Here is a 15803-nt window from a genome sequence, read left to right as displayed (position 1 = left end):
ATGGCGGCGGTGCGGCTGTGCCGGTGCCGCTGCCGGGCGCTGCTCTCCCGTGTCCGCGGGGCCCCGCGGGCGCTCCGCGGTCTGGCCGCGGGCCCGGAGATGCACTTCGGCTTCCAGAGCGTCACGGAGGAGGAGAGGAGGGAGAAGAGTGAGGGCGGCGGCAGCGGGCGGGCTGGGCCCGGCTCCGAGCGGTGATGGGTCTCCGGGGTGCCGGGGTGTGTTTGGGGCTGCCCGTTACCGGGAGCCTCCGTGAAGGGTATCCCTGTGAATGAATACTCCTGTGAATAATGTCACCTGCTCCGCGCTTCCCTCGGCTCGGGAAGGCTGCGTCTCCAAAGAGACCTTTGTCAGGCAACGGGCAAAGCAGGATTCGATTTTTTCAATTTTTTTTTAATTATTTTTTTTTGTGATGAGTTTTCAGGTTGTTTTTTTCACCTCCACGTGGTGACAGACCTCAGCGAGGCAATACAACACACAGGTTACTTCGACATGAGCGTTTTTAAGTAAATTGCATCTCATCTCGTTCTCATGTCCTTTCCTTGCAGTTTACCAAGTATTTGAAAGCGTGGCCAAGAAATATGATGTGATGAATGATTCCATGACTCTAGGAATTCATCGTGTGTGGAAGGATATCCTGGTACATAAAATGAACCCTTCCCCAGGAACACTTCTTCTTGATGTTGCTGGAGGAACAGGTAAATAATTTTAGTGAGTTCCACATGACAATGCCACGCTGGTTTTCAGCTGTTTGAGTGCTCAGAATTAAGTTGCCCAGCTTTTTTTTTTTTCTTCCGTCAGTTCCTGTCTTTAAAACCAGTGAGGCATCTACTTGACTTTCCCAGAGAAGGGTTAAGAGTTAACTTCTTTGTGTTTTGTAATATCTTGCTCCAGGGGTCTGAAAGTGTTGTAGTACTGCCATGATATGTTGTGGGAAACTATATTTGTAGAAAGTCACTAACTCTTTGCTTTCAATATATTCCCTTTTTATATATATATATATATATATATACTCTGTGTGTATATACAGTGTGTGGGGGGTTGTTTTATTAATATATTTGACTCAAAATAAATATTAACTCAATTTGATGTTCAAAGCCTTATGTTTCGATTTCCTGGAGTCAGAAAACATTCCCAAATGTGAATCTTTGTTTTAAACCGACTGCAGGTGACATTGCCTTTCGATTCATTAATTATGTTCGTGCCGTACGAGAACGGCAGCTCCAGAGGAAGCTCAAGCACCATCAGAATTTGTCATGGCAGGAAATTTTTGAGAATTACCAGGAAGACAAATCTGACTCTCTCGGGGATTCCCAGGTGGTGGTCTGTGACATTAACAGAGAAATGTTAAAAGTTGGGAAGCAGAAAGCACAGCACCTTGGCTACTCTGAAGGTAAGTCATGCATTGTACCGTGTCAGCAGCGTCCCTGATAGCAAGAATTTGATGCATCAGGTGATCACCACTTCAGGATTACACTTCAGGTGTACAGTGATTCTCTTGAATAATACTTGAATTTTCAGAACAAATATGGAAGTGTCCATGAGGTCTGATACCCAGCTGTCCTTCAAAATTAAACAATCAAAACCTGCTGTTAGTATCTGTGCTGACAAATCTGGTGTTACTGAGCTGCAAAAGAGCTCAGCCCTAGAATGACTAAAGATCTTATAACGTGTATTTTAGGAATCAAGATAGCAAGTAAAAAATGCAAGAACTAAAGGATATTGTGAGCCTATGAAACTTCCCAGAGTTAGAGCATATGCAAATAATGTTCAAAGAAACTGAATCGTATTAAATGTATAGGTATATACAGAACAATGTTTTGGCTGATCTGCAAAATTAACTACTCAGTCGTGAAACACAGCGAGTGGTATAGTACAGGGCCTTGAAAGGTTCCTGTGTATAGGCCAAGATGTCTTTCCTCCAACAAAAATGCAAAGTGGAAACATTTGTTTTAAATATCACCTTTAAAAGAATCAATTTTTTTCTAGGATAGGTAAGTTCTAGTCTTTCTGGAGCAGTCTTGAGTTCAGTTCTGTGACTTGTCTTTCACTACAGGCTTGTCCTGGGTACTTGGGAATGCTGAAGAGTTGCCCTTTGATGATGATATGTTTGATGTTTACACAATTGCCTTTGGAATCCGAAATGTGACTCGTATTGATTTGGTAAGTTGCTGTAGTGTATCCTGACATGGGGTCCTTATCATTCATCTGAGGGGTTTTTATTCAGCAGAGGAAGAAAAGGAGGAACTCCTTTGTATAAAGGAAGATCATAGTCTACTCCTGAAACATTTAAAGGAAGTGGCATGTGGTGTGCAACTTGTGGAGATGCAATTAAATGCCCCACCTTTGCCATAAAAAGATAGATTTATACCAGTTGCACCCAATCCTTCCAGCTTAACAAGCCACACGATCTCTTCCTAAGGCAAAGGGCCTGGATGCTGCAGTCATTCCCCACCTTCTCCTGACCTATGGCATGGCTGGATCTACACATGCACAATGCAGTCAGTCTGCATGTCTCAAATCTTCTGAAGTACCAGATCTACATCCCACCCTCCGTGGGTCCAACAATTCCTGTTCTCTTCTGTTTCTCTGTCTGAGCCAGCAGAGCTTCCAGAGCGGGGTGGGAAGCAGCTGGCTGCTGCCCCCACTGCTGTTAGCTGACCTGTTCTGCCCATTTCTGCTCAGTGTCTTTACACTGGCTGGTGGTAGAGCTTCCTGTGAAAAACAAGTATGATCTTAATTAGGATAAGTAGTGCCCTTTGTTCTAAACAGTGTCTATCCTTTGAGGAGGACAAGCTGTCGTGGGGGTAAAGATAGGTTAGATCACCTGTCTAGGTGGACTAGTTGTGTGTGTTTTGGAGCAGTGTGTTACAACCTTGGCAAAGCTCCTTCTGTGGCAGGTGTAACCACCTTGGACCATATGCCTTGGAAGTTAATGTGGATGGATTTTCCTGGTACTTTGTCTGCACCTTTCCAAAGCACAGGCTCTTTGCCTTCATGGATACAAGAGTCTGGTGGCAGAGTTCCCTGGAGACCTGATACAAAACACCCAAGCTGCCAATTCTTTTGCAGAGCTCCTGTCATGTATGTGTACTGTCTGTGTCCCCCTCCTTAGAAACAGGACAGTTGAAGCCAAGCAACCTGCAGAGCTGCTGGAATACGACTCTGCTGTGCTCTTGCATGAAAGAACATACAGTTGTAAAGAAAATTTTTTCTTGATTCTTCTTAGGTATTTTGTTTTGGATATAGGATGGAATTTTCGAAGTAGCCAAAGATTTTCTTCTTCCTTCTCCTTCCTTCCTGTTCTTACACATTGCTCATCCGAAACCCAGTATCATTCCTTCTTTGATCTTTTGGGTGTGCCTCAGTAAAATCTTTTCTTTCGATTTAAAAAAAAAAATGTATCGTGCCCTTTTTTCTTTTTCAGTTTCTTGTAGGTGAGTCACCCTTTTGGGTTTGGTCTGTAATTACAAGAGCTCTGCCAACAAACATTCATCAGTGGGAGTAGGGAAAAAGAAAAATTGGCAACCCGACATCAAGTTTTGACACAAAGCCTCGTATAAATCTATTTGTGTAACATCGAGAGTGTTTGCGCTTTGTGTTTGTTGTATGTTTGGGTTTGGGTTTTTTTTACTTGTCTTGGGATGCTGCTCCACATAAAATATTACAGATTGCCAGTCAGGGTACTCTTTACTTCCCTCAGTTCATCTGAGTTGCATGATAATATCACATGCCATGATAATAGGCAGGTGCTGTTCTACAGAAACAAACTTATCACATCTGCTTTGTCTCAGGCTCTTGAAGAGGCCTATCGTGTGCTGAAACCAGGAGGAAGATTTCTCTGCCTTGAATTTAGTCATGTCAGCAACCCTCTTCTTTCCAGGTAAGAACATGGTGGCACTTTATGCCACATCACAAGGCTCTCTTATTTGTGCTCAGCCACAATAAGAGATGGAGACACTTTGAGGCCTCTTCTTTGTGCACTTTTAAAATCAGACACAGACTGCACAGCATAGTGGTACAGAGACCAGCTTGTGTTGGAGAGGGTTGGTTTTTAAACTTCCTTGTATTCATTTGCATTTGTTGTCTGTGTGTGCAGGCTCTATGATCTCTACAGTTTCCAAGTTATCCCTGTTCTGGGTGAGGTCATTGCTGGTGACTGGAAGTCTTACCAGTATCTGGTGGAGAGCATCCGGCGGTTCCCTCCTCAGGTGAGACAGGATTCCCCTGAACTCCTAACACATAAAACATGATCCCAGCACAGCCTTGCAGCTACTGGCTCACAGGCCTTCGAGTTGTTAAAATTATGGCACTTCTTTTTCAGGAGGAGCTGAAGGCAATGATAGAAGACGCAGGTTTTTTCAAAGTGGATTATGAGAATTTAAACTTTGGCATTGTCGCCATTCACTCAGGTTTCAAACTGTGAGTCTACTATGTAGCAAAACACAGGAGGTGTAATTTTCATGAAGAATGTGAAAGCTGTGGAATTTTAACAGTATGAGGATTGAAGAAGAGTGTTAAGAACTTGTGCAGCAGATACTTGCTCAGCAGCCAGACCCAGAACACCAGCTACCTTTTTTCCTTCAAGAAACATGTGGAAGGAGTGACTCCTGTGGCATTTCTTACACTTGCATTTCCCTTCAAGTGCAATGTAAAGGACACGGCCAAAACTGAGCAGTGCCAACAAGTGAAGCAACATCAGTTGCCAGTGGGATTTGGACACAGAAATAGGCTGACTACTCTTCCAATAAGATGCCTTTTGTACTAAGCTTCAAGGAGGATATACCCATGAGAACTTGGATTTATGAAGTAACTATGGATTTTTATGAAGCTGTTATTATCTCTGTCATGTGGAGTTTAAGGATGTTTTCCCATGACTCCTTTACTTCTTTCAAAGGCAAATGAAAGGCTTGTGAAATAAAAGGGCTCTGCATCAACTCTTTTCCACTTAAATCAATCCTCTGTAAGAAGGTTGCCTAAGAAATTATGGATTTGGGGCTAGGTGGGAATAGGGGTGGGGATGCTCATCCTTCATTCACACTGCAATAAAGAGAGTAATGCAAGAGGGCAGTGGGTAAAGAAAACTCTTAAAGGATAAACTTGTTCCAACAGTTTTATTAGCAAAGAAGCAATCTTTTGAAAGAAAATAAATACAAGGAAGACATTTTTGCTTTTTTATATAGCCACAATGAAAATACCAGCTGCTACAGCAAAATCCCTGACCATTAACAATACAACAAAAGACCTGGAGATCAAGGCCTGTTTCCCCAGGAAGGCTGAAGGTGGGAGATCCTGTGCAGATCCTGTACCCAGGTGCAAGTTTCAGTAACAGTCCGTGGTTCTAACCAGACTTGAAAAGAAGAATAGCGACTTGGCCGAGGTAGAAGTAGATGAAGTGCTTGGTCTCATGAGTCACGTAGCTGCCAAAGTTCCTTCCCACGATGCAGTGCCACGTGGGATTGTATTTCTTGTCAAATTCCTACAGAAGAGAGAACTAGAAAGTCAGCATTTTTGTGGTAATTATACTAATATTGTCTAACAGGTTTTCTGGGTGGTTTTTTTTTTTTGCAATGATATGTCACTTGTTAACAAGTATCACTTTTGGAAGGAGGCAATTAAGGAGCAGCATATGCTCCTAAGCGCAAGGATCATCTGTCACTTTATAACTCATCTGCTGCTTAGTCATACCAAAAAAAAAAGTGCTTCCAAGCAGAGCAGGAATAAGCTTAAAACATATGTTTGGTGAAGTAACTTTTACCCCAAAGTCACACCATGATCTCAAACCATAACTTCTGAGAGCCTCACTGCTTGTTCTGAACCTCAGATTAAACCAGTATTTTGATTTCATTAGCTGTTTACAATAAGGATGCTGAAAGGACACTTGCTGGGAAATTCTCTGCCACATCCTTGATATCTGGTCACAAGACCATATTCTTCCAACACTCTGCCATCAGGAGCCTGCTACCACTTAGAAATAAACTCCTGTGTACAGGTGTACTGTGAGTAATCTCATGCAGTCAGTGGTTATATAGTGCAGTACCTAACAGCCATCAACTGAAGAGGTTTTTCTGAGAACATGGAAGAGGTTCCTGTTCTGCTCAAACAAACCCTTCAAATACTTGCAGCTCAGTCAGGCTCCCAGTAGGAGTCAAGAGAGAAAATGTGACAAACTGTAAGCTATGAACCATCTGTTCGGTACTCGTATGAACAGCTTGTCTTACATGTAGGGGGAAAGGGCAAAAACCAAAACCACTTATTACGCGATTGGCAAACCACCCCTCCTCAAACAGGCTCCATATAGAGCCTGTGTTTTGTACCAGCTCATCAGTCACAGGGACAGCTACCAATCTGCCCACCTGGACAATGGGACAGTGGCAGAAAAGGCATAAGGCACTACCATAGTAAAGCAGAAGGACCTAAAAAGGTCCACATAAAGAGTGGAGAAAGGAACATAGAGAGAGAAAGTCCAACTTGATTATCTAGTGTGTCTAGAACTTGTTTCTCTAGAGCTACTTGCCCAGCAGCATTCTCCCTGATTGATTTTTCATGAGCACGTTACAAGCCAACATTTACCTTCTTTATGTGAGCAGCGATGTCCTTCTCGATGTTGTATTTCTCCAAGGCCTGAGTAGCACATTCCACCGAGTCCTGCTGCATCTCCTCTGACATGTCCGCATTTTTGATCACTGCCTTCCGATCGCTCATGATTGCCTGCTTTGGGAGAAGAAGGAGAGAATTCAAACTTGCAGGAGCACCTGCCAGAGTCACCTGTACCGTCACTCCCAGCGAGCTCCCGGGGCCGGGCAGCGCTTTGCCGGGTGTGTCGGGCACGGGCACAGCCCCGGGCACAGCCCGAGCAGCGGCGGCTGAAATGCCGGGTCCCGTTCAGCACCCGCTCTCCAGCCGGACCCACACAAGCCTCGCCGCCCCCCTGGCCCTCCCCAGCCCAGCCCAGCGCAGCCGCTCCATCGCCCGGCCCCGACGGCCTCTCCCCGCCGACGGAGGCGACCCAAGCCCGGCCCCGCTGCCAAGGGCTCGGAGCCCCGCGCGGCTGCAAGGGAAGGGTCCCGCGGGCAGAGCCAGGGGTCCGCGGAAAGGGAGGCGGCGAATGGGGAAGCGCCTGTGCCAGGGGAGCCGCCGGTGTACCGGGGTGGCCGAGTGTCCCCGGGGACCCCGCACCCGTCGCTCACCGTTGGGCGCTGCGGGGCCGGCGCGGTGCGGAGCGAACGGCGCTGCGCTCTGAGCCGTGCGCGCCTCGAAGCGCCCCGGCCCCGCCCCCTCCGCGCCCATTGGCCAGCCGTTGGTCAGCGCCGCCGGCCCCCGAGCGCCCATTGGCCACCGCCGCCGGCCCCCGAGCGTCCATTGGTCGCGGCGCGGCGCCCGGCAGGGCTTTACCCCGGCGTTGTCTTGCGGCCCGGGATGCCCCGCGCCGCGTCCGTTGCCATGGCGACCGCAGGGGTGAGGGGGGAGCAGGAGCACCCCCACACTGCCGGCACCCGCTGGGATGGGCCTGTGGATTTGGTCCTGCCTCCCGTGCTACCCGTCTGCTGCGCCAGGGCACGCTGAGGTTGGACGTTTCTCCACAGAAAGGGTGATCGAACACTGGAACGGGCTGCACAGGGAGGTGGTGGAGTCGCCGTCCCTGGAGGTGTTCAAGGAAAGATTGGACGCGGCACTGAGCGCCCTGGTCTAGTTGACACGGTGCTGTTGGGTCACAGGTTGGCCTCGATGATCCCAGAGGTCTTTTCCAACCTCATTTTTTCTGTGATTCTGTCTGGCGTCGTCTGGTGATTCTCTGCAAAAAACTTGTTGCTTGAAGTACCCTCAGCCTCCAAGGAATTGTACTGTGTCCACCAGCTTCTGTAAAGCACCTTTCCATGGTTGATATGTGCACCCCAAAAGCCATTTTATTACTTGCCCCAACCTGGATCACCGAGACAGTGAGTTTAACCCAGTAATCTCTGCAACAGACTTTCTTTCTCTTTTGAAACAAGCTCTTATTGGGAATAGGTCTTTTAGTAATATGGGATATTACTGAAATAATATTGGGATATTATCTGGGATAGTTTTTTCAGTAATATGCCCTTTACTGAGAGCAAAGCCCACCCCTGTCAAAGGAAGGAGTTCCATAGCTTGTAAATGGCACTTGATCATCTGTCCTGTTCTGACCATGTCCTGATCATGTGTCTGTTTTCAGCTGTTTTCAATTCAGAGTAAATGACCTCAGAGAAATCTCTTACCCATGTTTACTGAGTATGATCAAGTCAGCTCCAAACTTTGTTCATGAAGTGAACTGAACCTATCAGACTTCTCAAGTCTCTTTTATGGCATCTTTTGCAGAGCTCACCGTTTCTTGCCACTCTTGCCACATTTTGTTTGTGTTTGGTTTGGGTTTTGTTTTGCTTGGTTGGTTTTGGGGGGTTTTTTTGTTTGTTTGTTTAAATGAAGCAAGATGTTTTGGGAGATCCTGAGTGCTCTGTTTAGTTAGTTTCACTCTCCCTGGGGCACTTTCTGCTTATGCTCTTGTCAGCAGATAAAACATCGCTGTTGAGTCTTCCAGAGCTGGTGATCTGTTAATAACAGGAACCACGTCCATAGCAAACAGCACAGGATGACTTAGAAGAGGTTTTCAAATACTGGTTGGTAGGACTCCCATTTCTTTGTACCCTCAAGAGCAGTCATCCACCTCACCTGAAATGCAAATATTTTTTCATATTAGTACAGTATAGTTGCCTGCTCAGTGTCGTTCACAGCAAAAGCAGCATAACTGCAAGCAACCCTTTGCTTTTGCAAGCTCTGAGACAACCTCAGAAAAAATATACCACCCCCAAAAATATCGAAACTGGATAATGTAACACTTTTGTCACACTAGAGTATCTCAGGAATAACTTCTGGCTCCCAGGTTTTAGCATTCCAAATAGGAGAGATGCAATTCACAGCTTTGCTTGTGTGCTAGCAACGTGAAGAAGCTCTGAATGGTCTTGGGGCCACAGCCAGTAATTAATTTACAGAACAGTCTTTAGTATCTGCAGCACTAGCAGTGGTTGTTTGAGTACTGGACAATTTTGTGCTGACAGGACTGAACCATTTAACAGTCTTCCCAGTGCTTACACTAAACTTCAGAAACACCCATGAATCTCTGAGGAGGCGCTTGTGTTTGGTAGCTGCAGGCAAATTTCTGTGCATTTATTAAGAAATGGTTGGCTGAGGAAACAGATGTGATGACGACTGCAGGAAATGTCAGTGTGGGTGAGATACACGTCGTTAATGGGGAACATTAAAGCCCAAGATACAGGACTTTAAAGAGAGACTTTAGAGCCCTACTTGTTAATCAAGAATATAAAAGTATCGTTTCCCCCAGGGCAGAGCTGCAGGGGAAGGCAGAACAAATGCACGCAGGAGATGATAGCTGGGGTAGAGGAGGTGCTGAAGGAAACTGGATAAGGCATATCATGAGATTCCTCTTGCAGATGGAGGTTAGATTGTAAGCACTTTGCAGGAGAGGTATTTTTTTGCTCTTTGTTGCACACCATACCGCTGTATTAATAGGGATTTTTTTCCAGGGCTTCCAGTTACTATCAAAACATAGAATAATCATTATTAGCAATAAAACAGCTACCATCTTCTTTCTGTAAAACTGAAGAAGTCTCCACATTGACATTTTCTTTGTAAACCTGGAATCCGCATGCGAGGGCTTCTAATCCAGTTTTATATCTACAGATTTACAGGGGTGGAAAAATCTTGGCAGGTCTGAGTCAAGTTCTCTCCGTGGTCTCCAGAGGAAACATATGCTCCACTTGTGGGTTGGGGCCCTGCAGTGAAAGCAGGTGAACCAGCACACGATGGGGGCCTTGTGTCACCCTCAGGGTGCAACCAGGGCCCAGTGGGGCTCAGCAGCATCCTGGGGGGCTCAGCATCTACCCCGTCAGACCTGCCAAGGGCAGGCTCAGGCACTGACATGTTCTGCCCCACAGGCAGCTCCATCCAGCCCCTGCCAGCATTTCTGTTTTGGTGGTTGCAGGTGTCTGAGTCAGGGCTGTAATTCCCTCATTAGTGGTGAAGTTGCAGCAAACCCCTCCATTAAGGAAATGTGTGTTTTCCACTTTAAATGCAGTTTGGGCTGTGGGGAACAAGCAGCAGGCAGTCTGTTCTCGCACCGGAGTGTGTGGGAGCAGCACTGAACTGGCAGTTTTAAGCTTAGCATTGGGAATGTGGGATCATGTTATCCAAATTGTTGGTTTGCTTTTAAAATAGTTACCTGATGCTATTTTGGGTTGGAAGCTCCTGCAGCCATGCAGTTCACTCTCAAATTCCTCTCCCTTTTTCTATGTAAATAATATTGTCCCCATTCTCTCTGATGGTCAAAAGGATAAGGCCAAAATGGAATTCCAAGGAGGAATTTCTCAAACTGGGAATTACCTGCTAACACGATTGAGTCTTTCCTTGTCATGATTTATATATGCATCCTAAATTACTTTTAGGCTGAGCTTGTATATTTGTAAATCTTCAGCAATTGCAGGGTCTGAATCTTGAAAAGCCCAAGACTAAAACACTAATACAGCATTACAGCTTTGCAGAGGATTTGATTAGTGGGGTTAAATACAGGCTTTACTTCAATACCCTTGAAAGAATTCAGGTATCATAGTGATTACATGTTTCATGCATATGCAAATATGTGTGTGTGTATATTATGGAAGCTTAAACAAATAATGAAGTAACTAGACAAGTAAGAGTGGGACAAGTGTTTGCTCTCATTTCCTGACAGTGAAATCTGGGGGGAAAAAATCAGTTCCAGAAAAAGAACAGTTCAAAGCTTACCAGACATGCAACCTTTGAGGACAGCAAGTGAAAGTGAATCCTACCCAGAAGCTGTGATTTCTTACACCAGCAAAGCCAGCTCAGCCAAGGTTTTCCACTAAATACGTGGCACATAACAAAGAGCAAAGCAGTTTGACCACATGGTATTAAGAACAAGCCACCAATGGCTCAACCTAGTACCAGTATTATTCAAAGGCTTTAGTATTTTTTCCGTGTTTTTTGAATTATGATGCTTGTATTATGCTTGGTGGACTTTTGAGATGTCAAGAAACAAGGCACATGTATCATTAATCTCTAATGTATATTGTCTGCTGTTTGCAGGGATGTGGAAGATGCAGTTCACAGCAGAAACAGTTCTAAGTCCCTGCTCAGGACATCCCCTGTCACAGCTGGCAGGAGCTGAAGGGACACATAGCAGCAATCTGGTTACAGCGAGATGGGAGTAATGGCTTTTCTCTGCAAAAAGATACAGAACATGCACTGTGTAAACTGGATGACATCAACTTACGATGTCACAAGGTGAGTTTCTGCCCCCAGGGGAAACGTGTGCCAGCACAGCCATGGAGGAGCCACTTTCCTTCTCCTGTTGGGCTCTCAAGAGCCACAAGAGCAGACTCAGAACTGGTGATTTTTCAGCCTTTTCCAGCACTTCTGAAGACAATTCCATACAATCTCTTTTAATGCATGGAGTTACAACTGGAATAAATAATTATGGATTATTAAATCCATATGTATGTGGACAGGGCACCACCCAGGAAAACACATTTGTTTTTCAACCTTTTACTGTGCCCCTTATGGCCTGAAAGTGAGTGGTGTGGACTATCTGGTTCTAGTTTGCTGCAGTATTTTTCTTTCAGCAGGTCTCTGGTTTCTCTCAGTGAGCCTTGGCTTATCTTGCTTCTAAGTGATGGAGATTCCATGAGGAAGCCTCAGAATCCTCTGCCAGGATGAGACAGTGACAATGTTATGTTACACAGCACCTCCTCCTGTGATGGTCTCCTGGCCTCTCCAGTCAGAGTCAGGGGGGCTCATTTTGTTCTTGGAGCTGTGCTACTTCTTTGCAAGCACCTTTTATTTTAGAACACATATTTTTGTGTTTTTCTCAAATTATGTACAATTCCAGTTATTTAATTTATGAGGATAGAAATACAGACTGGGAAACAGAAGGTAACCCAGATAGACATGGAGAACAGAGATAAAATGGAAATAATTCAGTACAGGCAAAATATTTGATTAGTCTTCTCAAAGTCCTTTTCTTCAATAATGAAACCCTGAGTTCCATATGTCCCAGAGATACTCAGCAATGTCACAGACTCCTCCTCCACACCAGACTCTGTTACTTCTGACAGGTCAGAGCCAGAGTTGAGCTACAGGTGAGAAATACAAAAATAGAGCCTTCCAACCTCTCGTTTCCCCAACAAAGTTGTTGAGGAAAAATGGTGTTTTTAATCATTACCTGTGAATGTTCTCTTTAAAGCCTTTAAGCCATTCGGTATCTTCAAGAATAACATGAAATTAATTTTGCTAAACAAAAGCACTAAGGTCATCTGCCTTCCAGCTTCACAGACATTGAGTATTTCAGTAGCATTACTAAACTTTTACACCTTCTCTCTTCTGTAAGTTGTCTTGCAAGTGCTCTTCTTTTGACCAAAACACAGGTCAGGGTATTTCAGTTGTGACTGCACAAAACTTCATTTTCCCAGATAAAATAGTGAAAGGGTGTTTGGGCTCTGGGCTGTCACTAAGAGCCCTGCAGAAAAGTGTCTCGTTCCTCCAGCTTTGGTAAAGGGATGTTACCTGAGGGAAAACAAAAAGGAAGTTTTATGAGACCAGCAGTGGGTTACCTTCTGGGTTATACAACTTGGCACTAACGTGCTTCTCTGGTTTATTCTAAGTATGTTCAGGCAGCTTAAATTCCCTGAGCAAGTCAGGAAAGTAAATCCTGACTGACTTCCTGTAGAGAATTGCTCGACATGTTCAGTAACTTCAGTCAGATCAGCCTCGGTACTGCTTTAGGACCAACAAATTGCACAGTTTTACACAGATGGCTACATTTATTTTAGTACTTCCCTATTATTAGCTAGGATTCCTGAAAGTAAGTGCAGCTATGGCAGGTTATATTCCTCAGGTTAATTCAAGAAAGACTAAGAGCTTTTTGCAAACAAGTCAATACCTGGTGGGGCTACAAAATACTCCTCTACTTTCTCTCTGGCATTTTGCAGCAGCTCTTTGGTGCAGTTGCCTTCTGTCACATCGTCTTCTCTGAGGTACAGACACCTGAAGAACACAGATTACTAGTTGTGTTTAGGCTATTTTATGAAGTAGGAAGGGTAGCTTATCACTAAACCTGGTTTTGGTCCTGAGTAAGCACTGAGACAAGTACTGGAACACTTTGAAGCACCCAAGAATGCCACTGACAGATGTCTGAGGAGCAGCGTGTGCAGACCAATCATGACAAGACAGACTGAGGAATTGAAGTTCACCTTTGCTGTGGTCACACATAAGGATCACGTGGGCCAGTGGCATCTTTCTCCCACACACAACCCTGATAAGACATTTCTGTAACCAAAGGGGCCATTTCTGTAAGCAAAGGGTGATTCCCAGGGATAAAAGGTCAGAAAAGTGAACAGTTTGACAGATTAATAGATAAAAGGAGGCTGCTGTGGTCCATCACCTGTCCTCCAGGACTGAATCCATGGGTTCCACGCCGTCAGTGTTCACTTCATGAAGCTGGTCAGCAAACTCGATCGCCTTCTGCAGCCGCTCCACGCCCTCCGAGTCACGGAAATCCACCAGGGCCAGGTGCTCCAGGTGGTCCAGCACTTCCACCGACACTTTTTGCTGTCAAACCCGGACAAAAAAAAAGGGAAAACTGAGCAAGTTTAATAGTGTGGTTTTTGGTTTTTATTTAACTAAAAACTCGTTCCGCGGCAAAACCGGAGTGTACAAAGAACCGCAGAACCGTTAAGGCTGGAAAAGCCCTTTGACACCATCAGACCCAACCGTCGCCCTACAGACAGCGGCCGGGACACGTGTCCCGGCCGCTGTCTGTAGGGCGACGGTTGGGTCTGAAAGGGCTTTTCCAGCTTTTACGGGGAACTCAGTGAAGTTCACTCAGTGTTCGTCCCTCCCGCCTCGAGAGGGGTTGCGGTACCTGCGGCGGGGGCCGGTGCGCGCCGTGCCCGCCGTGCCCGCTGTGTCCCCGGGCGGGGACCCTCCAGGCGCGGACCCACCGCGCCAGCGCCAGCGCCCGCATCTCCCGCGTTCCCTTTTTCCGGGGCCGTGACGTCACATCCCGTGCGCGACGTCACTCCGCCGCGCGCCGGATGTGCGTCACGAGGAGGGCGCGCCCGGACGCGGCCCGGCGGGGCCGCCGCGATGAACAGCGTGGGCGAGGCGTGCACGGAGCTCAAGCGCGAGTACGACCAGTGCTTCAACCGCTGGTTCGCGGAGAAGTTCCTCAAGGGCGACAGCGCCGGCGACCCCTGCGGGCAGCTCTTCAAGCGGTACCAGCTCTGCGTGCAGGTGGGTCCGGCCCCGCCGTGCTGCCCCCGAGCTCCCCGCCTCGAGCTCCCGCCGCGGCCCCCGGAGCAGCCTCAGCCTCGCCCTGTTCCTGTCGGTCTTGGCGCGGAGTGTTTCGCAGATGTTCTCTCGCTGTGTTTTTGTTGTTGATGTAACATCTTCATCCCGCTGGTGTAAAGGCTGCGGCTTGTTTCCGTGATAGGATCCATACTGTCAGTGAATTCTCGGTGCATACTTGACTAACTCTCAGCACTGCAGCTTTATCCAAACCAGCCTCATTATTGGGGTTTTTTTTTAGATCACTTTTTCTAGACCATCTCTCTTCTCCCAGGCAGGCAGCGATAGGATGAGAGGACGTAGTCTTAAACTGTGCTAGGGAAGGATTAGGTTAGCCATCAGCTCAAATTTCTTCACAGAAAGGGTGATTAGACATTGGAATGGGCTGCACAGGGAGATGGTGAAGTCACCATCCCTGGAGGTGTTTAAGGAGAGACTGGACACACTCAATCTGCTTGACACGGTGGTATTGGGTCACAGGTTGGCCTCGATGATCTCAGAAGTCTTTTCCAGCCTCATTGATTCTGTGTTTTGCACCAAAGATTACATCATGTAGCACTGTAAAGACATGTCAATTTTAATTTTTTTTGGTTTTGTTTTTCTTCGTTTTCAGAAAGCAATAAAGGAAAAGGACATACCCATCGAGGGCCTGGAGTTCATGGGCCCGAGCAAAGGAAAAACTGAAAACTCCTCTTGACCTTGGCTGTGTGGGTGGAGTCACTGATATGAACCTTTGGACTAAGCACTAGCACCAGGTGTACCACCAGGTGCCACCTGGATAAGACCTTTAGATCTTTATTAACTGCTTTCTAAGAAGCGAGGAATCTTCTCTGCTTGCGAAAACAAACAGCTAAAATCAAAAACCAAAAAGATTGGATCACGTGGCAACTGCTGCCTCTTTTCCAGTGAATTTTGGTGGTGGTTCAGCACCTAACAGCTTAAAAATCCATGTGACCTAACTTCCTGTTGAATGTACTCTGTAATGGGGGAATGCTGATTGGAGCGGGCTGAGATAATTTCTTTGTGACTGGTTTCTTTTGCTTATTTATATAACACTTGAAAGCGTTTAAAAATGTGAAGGGGGTTGATTTACTTTGTCTCCTCTCTATGCTGCTGAATTTTGGTGGAAGAAGTTTGTTTCATGTCATCCTGAACGTTGAGGGGCTAAAGCATTATTTTCTGTCAGCAACAGGGATGGTCTGAAAGCACTACTGGGCCTTCAACAGCTTGGCTAAAATAAATATAATCAGGTTATATTTTGTTGAAGTTCAGAACTGTTCAGTAGAATCTGACTGTGGCCTCTAGAAGGGATGGAGGTGGCCTGCTCAGAAGCTGAGGAGGAGACTTTTAAGGAGAGGTGACTTACTGAGCCTTTTCTGAGGTAGTGACCCAACCATGAACTCAAATTC

At 46.2% G+C, this 15803-nt stretch overlaps 4 protein-coding genes and 1 long non-coding RNA gene across 6 annotated transcripts; 3 read left to right on the top strand and 2 right to left on the bottom strand.

Moving 5' to 3' along the window:
* Window positions 1-4950, top strand: COQ5 (coenzyme Q5, methyltransferase). The gene is made up of 7 exons (XM_027714296.2): window positions 1-148; window positions 546-695; window positions 1166-1390; window positions 2054-2160; window positions 3792-3880; window positions 4097-4208; window positions 4322-4950. The coding sequence occupies exons 1-7, from the start codon at window positions 1-3 to the stop codon at window positions 4421-4423; spliced, it is 933 nt and encodes a 310-aa protein (XP_027570097.2). The 3' UTR covers window positions 4424-4950.
* A 142-nt stretch (window positions 4951-5092) lies between these two features.
* On the bottom strand, window positions 5093-7268 carry DYNLL1 (dynein light chain LC8-type 1). Of its 2 annotated transcripts, none has more exons than XM_027714303.1 (3): window positions 7188-7268; window positions 6571-6711; window positions 5093-5476 (listed from the first exon to the last, which is right to left on the bottom strand). In XM_027714303.1, exons 2-3 carry the CDS (start codon window positions 6700-6702, stop codon window positions 5339-5341), a joined length of 270 nt encoding a protein of 89 aa, XP_027570104.1. In that variant the 5' UTR covers window positions 6703-6711; window positions 7188-7268; the 3' UTR covers window positions 5093-5338. The 2 variants fall into 2 exon arrangements, with proteins under 2 accessions (XP_027570104.1, XP_027570103.1); XM_027714302.2 differs by having other exon boundaries at window positions 6571-6708; window positions 7188-7266.
* Window positions 7269-7419: 151 nt separating this feature from the next.
* Window positions 7420-13701, top strand: LOC113984336. The gene is made up of 2 exons (XR_005564597.1): window positions 7420-7937; window positions 11137-13701. It is a non-coding gene; the product is annotated as an uncharacterized LOC113984336 (long non-coding RNA).
* On the bottom strand, window positions 8061-14179 carry GATC (glutamyl-tRNA amidotransferase subunit C). Its single transcript, XM_027714298.2, has 5 exons — window positions 13970-14179; window positions 13490-13656; window positions 12989-13092; window positions 11324-12612; window positions 8061-8688 (listed from the first exon to the last, which is right to left on the bottom strand). The coding sequence occupies exons 1-4, from the start codon at window positions 14069-14071 to the stop codon at window positions 12557-12559; spliced, it is 429 nt and encodes a 142-aa protein (XP_027570099.1). The 5' UTR covers window positions 14072-14179; the 3' UTR covers window positions 8061-8688; window positions 11324-12556.
* Window positions 13958-15665, top strand: TRIAP1 (TP53 regulated inhibitor of apoptosis 1). The gene is made up of 2 exons (XM_027714306.2): window positions 13958-14340; window positions 15008-15665. The coding sequence occupies exons 1-2, from the start codon at window positions 14194-14196 to the stop codon at window positions 15089-15091; spliced, it is 231 nt and encodes a 76-aa protein (XP_027570107.1). The 5' UTR covers window positions 13958-14193; the 3' UTR covers window positions 15092-15665.
* The last annotated feature ends 138 nt before the right edge of the window (window positions 15666-15803 follow it).

The sequence above is a fragment of the Pipra filicauda genome, unplaced genomic scaffold (genome assembly GCF_003945595.2).
Source record: "Pipra filicauda isolate LSUMZ 115617 unplaced genomic scaffold, ASM394559v2 scaffold33_size4404698_pilon, whole genome shotgun sequence".
In the NCBI taxonomy this organism is placed as follows: domain Eukaryota; kingdom Metazoa; phylum Chordata; class Aves; order Passeriformes; family Pipridae; genus Pipra; species Pipra filicauda.
This window is presented reverse-complemented; position numbering and strand designations above follow the sequence as displayed.